The sequence below is a fragment of the Beta vulgaris genome, chromosome 3 (assembly GCF_026745355.1).
Source record: "Beta vulgaris subsp. vulgaris cultivar EL10 chromosome 3, EL10.2, whole genome shotgun sequence".
Taxonomy (NCBI): Eukaryota; Viridiplantae; Streptophyta; class Magnoliopsida; order Caryophyllales; family Amaranthaceae; genus Beta; species Beta vulgaris.
Window position 1 is genome coordinate 4,781,348 of NC_079204.1, and position 12,611 is coordinate 4,793,958.

The 12,611-nt window shown below is 33.1% G+C and overlaps 1 protein-coding gene across 1 annotated transcript; it reads right to left on the reverse strand.

The window, feature by feature from the left end:
* Positions 1-379: 379 nt before the first annotated feature.
* Positions 380-4,175, reverse strand: LOC104888267 (bark storage protein A). The gene is made up of 5 exons (XM_010673176.4): positions 3,868-4,175; positions 3,587-3,742; positions 1,960-2,160; positions 1,165-1,344; positions 380-717 (listed from the first exon to the last, which is right to left on the reverse strand). The coding sequence occupies exons 1-5, from the start codon at positions 4,129-4,131 to the stop codon at positions 547-549; spliced, it is 972 nt and encodes a 323-aa protein (XP_010671478.2). The 5' UTR covers positions 4,132-4,175; the 3' UTR covers positions 380-546.
* Between the last annotated feature and the right edge of the window lie 8,436 nt (positions 4,176-12,611).

Below are 12,611 nucleotides of genomic sequence, written 5' to 3' on the forward strand. Positions count from 1 at the left end.
TTATCAAATTTTAACTTGTCCACTAGCAGATTTTTTCCCCTCTCTGAATATGTATTCTCGTGTGATGAGATTTTGTTAAAGCTCTTTTCAATCTCTATTCGAAAATATCAACTATTTCTAGTAAAAAAAATATCAACTATCTGAAATATTTATTGATCAAAATTATGCGGTGAAAATTAGAAAAGGGTAAAAATAAAACAAAAGAGGGATTATTATTTATTAGTGAACATTCTTTTTGAGGAATTAATATTCATTTCTAACAAACAGTTGACACGGTTTAAGTATGACATATTATTTTGAGACACATCCATGTAATAAATTGGTAATTATAACAACACAAAACATAAAACATTGAAATCTGGAAACACCAACGTGGCCAACAATTAAAATATAGGCTCTTCATTAATTATTTTTACAAAGTTGGGTACATGATACTTTGCTCAAAGCTCTAAACACCATAAGCGTCACATCTCATCCTTGTGGCCCTCTTTATTTTAGTACATAATACTACTAGATAATCAACTAACATGGCTGAATAGAAATACTTCAGTGGAACATCTTCAAAAGTGGCTGAACAGAGATCAACTTAACAAACTCAGAAACAACTTTGAGATTGTTTTTACTTGCCAAAGCACTAAGTTTTTGGTCATATTCCACTCCTGGCTTGTTCGAAGCAGCACGGAACACGATGTGTTTCACTCCATTTGCAACCGCAGTCTGCAATTTCATGGAATATAACAACATAAGTTACTTGAGTACATAGCTACACAATTTTAAGACAAAAATTGAAAGAGGTAAAAATGTTTACTTCTTCAACCTTACCAACTACACATGTATATATATTTCATGTTTAGCAATATTAGTTAACAGAGGCGGCTAAGGTCATATGCAGGGTCAGCAATTGCACAGGATCCCCGAAATATAAGAGCCCAATTCTATTAGTTGTCCGTCCAAACAAAAAAAACCTAAATCTAATTGCAAATATAAAGAGATTAATTTCTATTCAGTGTTTTTCTTTTTCTCCTATTCTCCAAAAATCTTCGTTTTATAACTCTTTTGTCTCTTCTATTCACCAAAAAACTTAATCTTTATAATTTATTTTATCACAGGACCCCTAATTTTAAGAAACGGCTACAAGATGAAAAACAAGTTTAGAAAACTCACCGAGACTGTGGCTGCACTTTTCCTATCAACGGTGGAAACATCAAGTTCCTTATTTAGAAACTTTCCGTATGCCACATTTTGAACATAGGTGTCAGACGATGATCCTTTAACTCCATACACAATACTTGGTACGTCCTTAGTGCACAACCTTCCGTTGATGCAACTATCAAGAGGGGTATCCTGAAATCCACACCACCATTTGGTAATAAGATTAAATTTCATTACACTGTATAAATTCTATATGGTACCACCAATTTCTTTTTAACCAATCAAAATGATATAGAAACAATTTTTTTGTTTCTCATGAATTTTCAATATAATCCTTCTAGTGTCGTAATTATTAAGATATAGATATATGGTTGTATTGTCACGTTGTACAGCAGCTATATGAAAGATCTTAACTAATACTCTTTCCGTTTCTTTTTAATTTATACAAACTTTTTTTTTGTCCATTTCTTTTTAATCTACACATACACTATCGTTTTTTTTTTCTATTTATAGTAACATGTCCCATTTATTTTCTCATGTTTTTCCACCTAAGTGATTCACTTTTTAATATAATAGTCCATCCTAAAATTTCTCTCTCCGCCTTTTAAAATTTACTCTCCATCTTCCAGTTTCTCTTTTCTATTTTTGGACTTTCTCGTCGGTTATTCTCCTACATTAAAATGAGTAAATTTAAAAGAAATAGGGGAAGTATTAACCAAATCTGGATAATGAATAATAATTTAGTATATTACAGTGAAATACAATAGATATGTATACTATTTAAAGGGCGGAAGAAAATGAAATTACCAGAAGATTAGCAGCAATGTTTAGCCATTCAGGATCTACATAGTACCAGAAGGTGTCCTTCTTTGCACCTTTTGCTGTGTACTTTTTGATCTTGTTGTACTGTAAACTAGCCAATTTGTTATCTCCTGCTTCTGGAACGTTGTAGTCCCCAAATTTCAATGATGGTAACTCATCAGATTGTCGAACTCGATCTTCATAATCCTAGTTAAAACAAATAATTAAGAAAAAATGTAAGTACGTAAAGAAAAAAAACTACATCGATAATCCCAACTTTTACTCATATTCTCAAAAAATAATCCCAACTTTGCATTATAGTTTTTGAAAATGATCGGAACTATTACTTTTCATATACATCTCTATTATATAAGGGAAGGGGAACTATGGTGTCTTCCAATAAATTTACTTAATTACCCCTTAGTAAATCAATTACTCTACCAAAAAAAGATGAAAGAAAATCAAATTCAAATATAGCATAAAAAATTAACAAAAAAATTATATCAATCAATACACAATCAAGTAGTAAATTTAAAAGGAAAATACAATTAATTAACAAAGTGAAATGAATTAACTAAAACAAAATACTTTGTTGATAAAAATATAAGAGATACTGAATAAATCTGCGTAACATTCTTTTATCGCTCATCAGTTTTGATTTTAAAAATCTTAAAGAAAGTATAAATAAAATAAATAATAAAAGACGGGTTTGATTAAGTGATATAGGTTTAATCAAGAAAATTAGCTAGCCCAAAAAACATGTCTAATGTTCAAATTTTACCTTTGTTTATGCTCAAAAAAGTTATAAATTATGTTCTAAAAAAGTGAGGCACGGATGGCGTGCATAAATTGCTAGTAATACTATAATTAATCCAAATTGGTTTAGTGATGGCAATAAAAAGATAAGAGTTTGGATTAATTTGGGAAGCAACCCCAAGTTGGCCTAAAATTAATCTCTATTATATAAGCCAAGAAAGAAGGTATGGTGTCCTCTTTTGAAGTGACTCAAATACCTTTTAATAATCTAAAATAATATTTTCCTTTTTATAAAAAATTGAAAAATGAGAATCAATAAAACTTGTCATATGAATGGAATATGCAATACCATTAATAACTTGACAAACTAGATTGACACAATTAATTTACGAACTTAATTAGAATCTTCAACCAAAAATAGTTAGTAACATATCGTGATAAAATAATATTTCATATTTACAAAATTCAAACAATATGGTTTATTAACATCTATAATTGTTAAAGAACTATACTAAAGTCGCTGAAAAGAAAATTATTAAATCATCGACCATTTTACAGTGACGGTATTATTGAACAGTTAAAAATTATTCACCTTTAATTTAAAAAGATACTAACATGTACAAAAGAACCTCAATAATTTACATCACTATCAAAATAATTTTAGATAAGAAAACATGTCCATTTATTTATAACTATATAAGATTATCGACGCACGCATCATATGCAACTAGTCTAAAATAAGTCAAGGCAGTGATTATATTGAAAATATCGGTGATAGTTGGGATTCTTCATGTCTAAATTATGAAAATATAATTCAGTTATTTATATTAAACAATTTAAGATCATTTTAATCATTAGTTTTTAAGATGTAAAGTACCTCCCAAGTCCATGCACCAGTAAAGGCAGTTTTACCAAGCACTGCGACATCAGCAAGTTTTAGAGAAGGGCTAACAGACGCAGCGTTTCCGTAATCGATGATACCTGTGACACGGAAACTATCGATGAGGATTTGTACTGTTGCACTTACATGCGCCTGCGTATACATCAATAACATTGAGTCAGATTTATCGATAAAAATATTGAACCAAACATGCTCTAAATAAAATTCGACAAATATTTGTGGCATAAGCTTTAGAAGGAACTAAAAATGTTTCTTACAAGTGGTGCTAATGCGATGACATAGACTGTGGGAACACCATTAAAAGTACCAATGTTGAATGTTCTTCCAGCTTTCTTGACGGAAGTTTCAGGGACAAACAAACCAGAATTCAAGAGTAGAGTCTCATCATTAGCAGTTGATAAGACGAGCCCGATAAACAACCCGTCACGGTTCGGGTGGGTTATGGGGTGTTGCATGGTTGTGGGAACCATTGCTAGTAGGAGTCCCATAACCATCAATCCCAACATCTCACGAGCCCTCATTGTGTTTTTTCACTAGTACTTTGGTCTTTAACTAGTAATACTAGACTCACTTTGTTGCGTTAGTTGGGTGCTACTCTATGTGCTCTTATATAACACTCCAGTGGGCACCTCCAACAGGTAAATTAGTAGATACTTCCTTCGTTTTTATTTCCTGCTAAGTTAAAATTTCTTTTGGTAAAATATTTAGGAGATTATTCTTGTAAGGGTGGCCGGTCCAAACAAATTGTGCCAAGATATATAGTGCAAAATAGAGATATATTGATATAGGAAGCTAAATAATCAACAAGATCATATAATAAAGATAAATAGATATAGTAATTAGATAATATTGTGACTGTCTAATTAGGAAAATGCAAGCTTTAAGCTCATATTGGTTATGGAGTTGAGAACGGAGATTGAACTCTATGAAATCGAGTCTTTGATAGTTTCTTAGTAGCTCAGTGGTCGATAGACCTTGTTATTGGACGGATCGGGTCAAGGTCAGCGCCGGTCGGGTCATAAAAGTGTCGCCTCATGAAAGGACGGTAGCAGGTCGGGTCAAATGGATAGCGGGCCACCTCATAAAAGGACGGTTGCGGGTCGGGCTAAATGGATAGTGGGACGATAGCGGGTCGATAATGGACGGGCTGACAAACGAGCAAGAAAAACAAGGAACAATGAGAGCCAAAAGTGAGTTTAAATGGATGTGAATCCGAATATGTAATTGTTTTTACAAAATCGAATTTATTTTTCAAAATTATTAGGTTTTTTTATTGGTCATATAATGGCCCTGTCCAATAATTACCCTATTCAATAAAGCTCTTTCCAATAAAAGCCTTGTAAATTTGACCCTAACCCTTTAGCCATTGGGCTACCCTGTCCACTAAGCAAGTTTAATGGTCAGTAGAGTGGTCGGTTATATAACAATGTATATTTACGTATCGGGTCTTATTTTTAGCCTAGAAAGAATGCCCCTCTTATTATTATTTTTTTATATGTATAATATGTACTCGCGCGTGCCTACATATATTATGGAGATATATATACGTTTTAAAGAAAGATATATAGGTAGAAAATATGGGGCCATATCTATACAAATATATTAAAAGATATCTAAAAATATTAACATTGTAGCTATTAAGAACCAAACACATGACCTTTTGTTGGAACACAAGGTGACACTCAAGAAGGGGGGGTTGAATTGAGTGGTGAAATCTAATCGATTTCGCAAAAATCCTTTTGTGGCTCAGTGCCTGGCACTGTGTCAAACACTCGTAAATCGCTGATTTGAGTTTTTGCGAATAATAAACTTAAAAGATATTATATTTGACACGCAAACACAGGATACACTACTACAAAAGGAGTGTTATCGCGACGCTTTTTAACCCATTTGGCGACGCTTAAAAGCGTCGCGAAATTTGCTCTCGACGCTGCCAAAAAGCGTCGAGCAAAATCAGTCGGCAATTCGCGTCACCAAAAAGCGTCGCCATTGGCGTCACCAGAAAGCGTCTCCTTTACCCGTATAGCCGTCGCCACATTGGTCAGTGGGGTGCCATCAATTAATTTATAGACGCTTTAAAGTGTCCTAATTCGAGACGCTTTTTGTCGACTATAATTAGTCACGACGCTTTTTAGTGTTGAGAGAAATTTGGCTAGAAAATTAATCTTATATTTGTCATAAGTTCTTGACAAGGAAAAGCGTCTAGATTTTGTATGGCCTCTTTTGATACTTTTTTCATAATTAATTAACAAATAATTATATATAATAATACAGTAATAATATAATATAAAGTAATTTAGAATATAAAGTCAACAATGAAACTTGAAGATTACATAAAAATACTTCGAACAATGTATATATGTAATCATAAATCATAAACGTAGTTCGCACAATTAAAATTCCTACACACGTTTATCAATAATACTTCATAACTAATATGTTACTAAAAATACCACGAAATTAAAACACACTAAAAATGTAGTTTTAGCCTTACAAAACTAACTAATAATACTAAGATCTAGCAAAACAATGATGGTAGTCAATTTGAAGCCTCAAGTAGTGCCCTCTTGTTCTTGATCTGTTGGACTTTTATTATTATTTTCGAGTACCTTCAAAAGATGAAAAATAAGACCAAAATTATAATTAGCACATGTAATATATCCCAAAAAATAGGTAACACGAGCATAAAATAATTTAGACTAGAAAGACGAACACTATAATGTTCATAATTTACAGAAGGTTGTTCAATTTTTTCCTCTTATATAGAGGCCTGCAATGTTCCAATCTTACACTTCCTTTCACTTGTTGTCATGGAGTAAATTACATGCTTTAGAGCTTATGCTCTGTTCAAGTAGATTTCATATATTATTAAAGCGTGGAAAAAGCTTCAACAAGGCATAAACACCATGAAGTTGTAGCCTGTGGGAGACTAGTACTTAGTGAAAAATGTAGTGCCTCACAAGTCATGTAACTTTAACTAATTGCCTATATGGCCATCTTCTACCAACTCTAGTCACTTAAGGTTCAAGTCTTATATGCCCGTCATGCCGGAGCCTAAAAGAACAAGCATAAAAAATTTCCCAAGGGAGTGGGAAGGAAAGGGAGGAAGGGGAAAAAAAGCAAAAAAGCAGATAAACCAACAAACAAAAAAAAACAAATAGTATGACAAAGTAAGTATGCTATTTACTCATGAGAGATTCTACAACGTCAGTCAAAGAAAGACAGATCTCACACAAAGAGAAAAGGCCACATAGTGCACTACCAGGTATATGCTTAGATCGCCATGGGAGTAAAGCAGTAATAAAGACTATTGACAAGCTACAATTAATCAAGAGCCACATCAAACATATTAGTTGTATGTCTATCAGAATATTATGTTTTGTTGCACTTACTTTAGGTTCTATGTCTACGCTACTTAGTTTTACATATAACATGATGGTGGGGTGGTGTTTCATTTCGTAGTTATTAATTCTACTTTGCAGAACTGCAACAACCAGATTTTGCCTTAGCCAGTTAGTACTCAGTTAAGTAGAAGTGGTAGACAAACTGTAACAACATGGTCAGTACTCAAAAATGTGATGCGTCACCTTGGACACTCGTAACATTTTCTAGACTTCGTGTTGCATTTAAATTTAATTATGAGTTAAATAGAGTTGAAAGAATAGGTGAGTTCTTTTGGAGGGAGGGGGAGGCCAAATCAGAATGGTAGGAGGGAGTGGGAGAAATCGAGTGATTTAAGGCTCATAATTAAATTGTGAACAATTTAATCACAATTTCAGATAACGTTTGCAGATAAGCAACAGATATAGAGAAGTAATTTCAGAGAAAAATGAAATTAATTCAGAGAAGAAGATGTATCTATCAAGAAATTTCAGGAGTTTCTGTTGAATCAGTTATCATAAACATAAGGATGATATCTCTTTACAAATCTTATCATAAACATAAGGATGATATCTCTTTACAAATTAAGCTATAGATTAATTATAATTATTATCATCCATCAAACGAATTGGTGTAGTGTTTAGCTGATTTGAACACACTAAGTACTTGTTTGGTTCACATCTAAACAAGAGTCGTAGACATTCCTACAAATTCATATAATGTGAATTTGTGTGACTGACAAAAATATAAGAAATTGCATAAAAAAATATTGTATCCACGTCCATAGGCCTGGTATTCAAACTATTGTATCAACTTTTCAAAAACATTGGATAGTACCATCATTTACTCCCTAGTTATAAACCCCACTGCAACCCTCTTTTTTTATACCCATTACTATTCACTACTCACTATTAAAGTCATAAACTCTCCTACTCTGCTTCTCAAAGTCTCCTTCTCTTAGTAATGGCTACACCTCGTTCAACTAAAGCAGGATAAGCTACACAATTGTTAAAATACAATGTACTTTCTTTGATCTCCATGAATACATCTCTTATACATTTTGCTCTTCTTCCCTGTTTGTTATTTAATTATAATGTTTTTTCTCTGTACTACTCTCCTTTTACATGCAGACGTGGGTACTCAAAGTCCCCATACACTGTCTTGGCTGCAAGAGAGAAGTTAAGAAGCTTCTTCAGCGCATCAACGGTACTATCTCTCTAAACCTAACTGTCCTAGCAATATACTGATTCGGACGGATTAAAACTGATTTTGCTGATTAAAACTGATTTTTACTAAATATTACTTCCTTTATTTATTTTTTTACTTGCAACACTTGACTTTTTCAGATGAAGTGATCAAAGCCTAGTTTTTACTTTTTACTCTAATAATAAGTATTTTTAGTGTGTTCTTCTGGTGAAGGTTTTGTAGTTAAGAGATGTCCAAATCTATTGCTGGCTAAATATGATGATTGGTTTCATATGGGAGTTTACTGCACAAGTATTGACTCACAACAACACAAGGTTATAGTAAGCGGAAACATTAGTTCAGAGATTCTGGTGAAAAAGTTACTAAAAACGGGTAAACATGTAGCGATATGGAATGAAAAATCAGGTGAAAATGCAGAAGATAAGAGCATAATTACTAACTGTTATTAACAGCAACAAAATTTAGCATCAGCGCTTAATACTAATTGTCGAGCAATAGAGCACAATCCTTGAGGATTTGCATCAAATGTTGCAAAAGATGAAGACTATCTATAATCATAAACATTAAAGGACGAAATATCAACGCAACAAAAATTGCTTATATATATTTTTTATAAGTCTAAGAATAACTAACAATACACATGTAAAGATTATTTACTAATTGATCCAAAAATACATTCGGACAACTAGGTTTTATTGCTTGAGCAGAACATAACATATACTCCTTCCTACAGAAAAGACGTCAACATTATTTTAAACATGTATACGCCAATTTGTAGCTTTAAATTGTAAAACGCAACCACCAAGAACAAGAATTCAAATCCCTCATTCTCTGTCAAGAATAATAATTACAAGGCTAAATCAACCACCAAACTTCTAGATGTATAGATAGGAGGTATCATAACATAAATAGAGCTGCACATAAGGAGAAAACTAGTGAAAGAAAAAACCTTTTAACTTCGAGTAATATGCCACACGGAGTCATGCACCACAACAAATATACATCTTGTCGTATCATTTAGAGGAAAGACCATATGCACCTGTAGGAAAAATGGAAACTAGCTTACATTCTGATTCCCTAAACTTTATGACAAAAAATACAAACATAATATTCTAATATCCATGACTAGATTTAGGGGGGAAACTATTTTCAATAGGACAATCGTAAGTAGCATGAAAAGCTGTAAACCAAAAATTTAGAGTTAAGGAAAGTGCATTTACAAGCGATACCAACAATGTTATCAAAAGAAAGCAACTAGTTATTAAGAGAAAATCTATCTCTCTCACTAATTATTTTATACTCTACAAGATGACATTTAACGAAATTGTCCAGAATTTCAATGTGAAAACTGTAAAAACAAAATAATAAAAGACCCCCATGTTGGAATAATCGAAAACAAACATAGTGATTCAACAACAATAAACCAAGTTCATTAAGAGAGATAAATAGAGGATTAGCAGAACAAAACCATAATCCAAGTATAACACAAAAACACAATTTCCAATTTTATCCATAAAAGATTAGCACAATTACAAATTAGAACAAGAAATTGCACAGGATAATAGCATAATTAGTTATCTGTCATTAATTAGAAGGCGAATTATTAGTTGTTTTGATTCTCTTGATCGCCAAAAATTTGAGTGTCAAGGATGATGAGCGGAAGAAGACGAATAATTCAATAGAAATCGAAAAGTGTGATTTTAAAGAAAAAGAAGCCAAACAACCATTAGAATCGATGAATTAAGAAACCTAATTACCTGAAAAGTCTGACGATAATGACGAATTGCAGAGTGAGGCGTTGAATAGGGTTTAGTCGTGGGTGTGGAGTGTTGTTGTGGGAGTTACCAAAGTATATGCAGTAGTAGTGTATGCGGTTTATTTGTTCCACAATTCAAGCGTGTGTTTCCTACCTCTATCCTATTCCTTTTCTATTTTTTATGAAAACACGTGCAAAGCACATGTATTCTCGGCGCTTAATGATGACTACATTACTCACGACGCCGAAACGCGACTACATAACAAGGAAAAAAAAATTCCCACCCAGCGCTTATTACTAGGTGTCGAGCAATCAGCGTCCACAAACCTCAGTTTTTGTAGTAGTGATATAACGTGGTTCAATCTCACCTCTGAGATCTACGTCCACAAGAAACAAAACTCTTTATTTCTTTGAATCCTAAAATATCAAACTCTTGATACAATAAGATTCCCCTCACTACTAACCCTAGTAATGACTCCCAACACTTAACTCTAAGTGTTGACACTCTCTATAATGTTAAAGTTACAAAGAAAGAACGATCCTCAATGATGTGCTTCTTAGTCAAGCAATTAGAGGACAATTACAATTGTGAAATAGTAACTTAAATCTGACTCGCTCAGTGCTATGCTCAGTGCCGGAGGAAATAGTTTTCAGCTCTTGATATTTTCGGTTTTTCTCCCTGAAAACATGAGATCTAAAAGTAAATTATCACTAGTAGAATAAATGCTATTTGCTGCGGTGATATTGCTGCGGTTTTACATATACGCAGCAATATAACACGCAAAAAGAAATAAAAAAATAAAAATTGACAACATTGCTGCGGTTCCCGCCCAAAACCGCATCAATTTCAACGGATACATTTAAAAAAAAATGTGGGGCCCAGAACAGCTAATATTGCTGCGGTTTCCACGTAGGACCGCAGCAATATATTAAAAAAAAAATTTTTTAATATATTGCTGCGGTCCTACATGGAAACCACAGCAATATTAGTTGGCAAAAAGGCTCCTCATTTAGGGTTTAATATATAAGGCTCACTTCTTCTCTTCCTTTCTCTCTCTCCTCCTCTCAGCAGTTTCACGCTCCTCCTCTCATCAATTTCACCCTCACTTCCCCTCTCTCTCCTCTCATCAATTTCACGCACCTTTCACTCTTTCTCTCCTTCTCTCTTCCTCTAACCCTCTCATCCTCTCGCGTAACTTCTTTGCCGGTCTCTGGTCGCCGCCACATTCAACCTTCGTTCGTCGCAACGTCAGAATCGTTCGTCTCAACATCAAATTCGTTTGCCGCCTTCAACAACCCGCAAGAAGAGAAGTAGATCGAAGGAGAGAGAGAAAAGGGTCGCCTTCATCGTCAGATTCGTTCGTCGGTGAACGTCGACGGTGGATAGCACTGTGCCTGAATAGCTTCTTGATGAGCGACTATCAGGAGATAGTCCGCACTTCTGCGGTGAATTGGAGAGACTCCTTGTCGGGCTTCTTGATAAATTGCGAGAGCAGCTTCTCCTTGAGCTCTTCCTCAGTCTTGGTGAGCAGCTGCGAGAGTAGATTTCTCTAGATTGTTGGTTTTGATTCGTTTTTTTTAACTCTCCTTCATCGGCCGGTCGTTCGAAATGGTGGCTGTGATTCTCGACGGTGAATGTCGACCTTGGTTTCCTCAGATCTGTTCTGTATATTTTTTTTTTTTTCGTTTTTTAATGTCGACATGTTTTTTTTTTTCGTTTCATCAGAGTTGTTCTGCTTTTTTCGTTTCATCAGATCTGGTGATTGTTGTAGGATTTTTTATGATTTTTCTTTTTTTTAGATTTGTGTTTTAGGATTTTTTTTTAGGTCAGTTTCTTAATTTTTTGTTTTATTATCTTTTTGTAATTAGTAGGTGAGTTGTAATAATTATTTTTTTAGTTTTATTTTATATCATTTATATAATTAGTTTTTTTTATTTTTATATATTAATGATATTCATATGTGATTTCATATTTGTAGTTTTTTTGGTATTATAATTTTTATATTGTATTTTTTATGTTTTTAAATTTTGTATAATAATTTTTTGTCATCACTATTAATCAATAGTGTTTTATTTTCTTTTAAATTTTTTTTCTTTCAAATTTGATGGTAAAATGCAAAAAAAAAAAAAATTTTTTACCTGTACAGTACCTATTGCTGCGGTTTTCCCAAAAAACCGCAGCAATATGTTCATTTTTTATTATTAAATATAGCATATTGCTGCGGTTTTTACTAGAAACCGCAGCAATATGCTTTATAAATCTGATAAAAAATGATAATATTGCTGCGGTTTTGTGCTAGAAACCGCAGCAATATTTTGAGATATTGTTGCGGTTTAAAACCGCAGCAATATAATTAATACCTATTGCTGCGCCCTTAATTGTTGCGCGCCCAAAAACGCAGCAATAGTGCACTTTTTAACAGCAGCAAATAGCATTTATTCTACTAGTGTATGAATCTCTTTTATAGAACATGGATTGGACGAATATCCTTTCAAAGGATATCTTTCAATTCCTTAATTCAAGGGATTTAAATCTCTTTTAGAAAATCAAACTTTATATTTTTTCCTCTTTATCTTTGTTCTCAAAAAGATATGTTTTCCATAACAGATTTTCTTTTCAACTCAAAGAGTATTTTCCAAAATAAAACCTGATTTTAT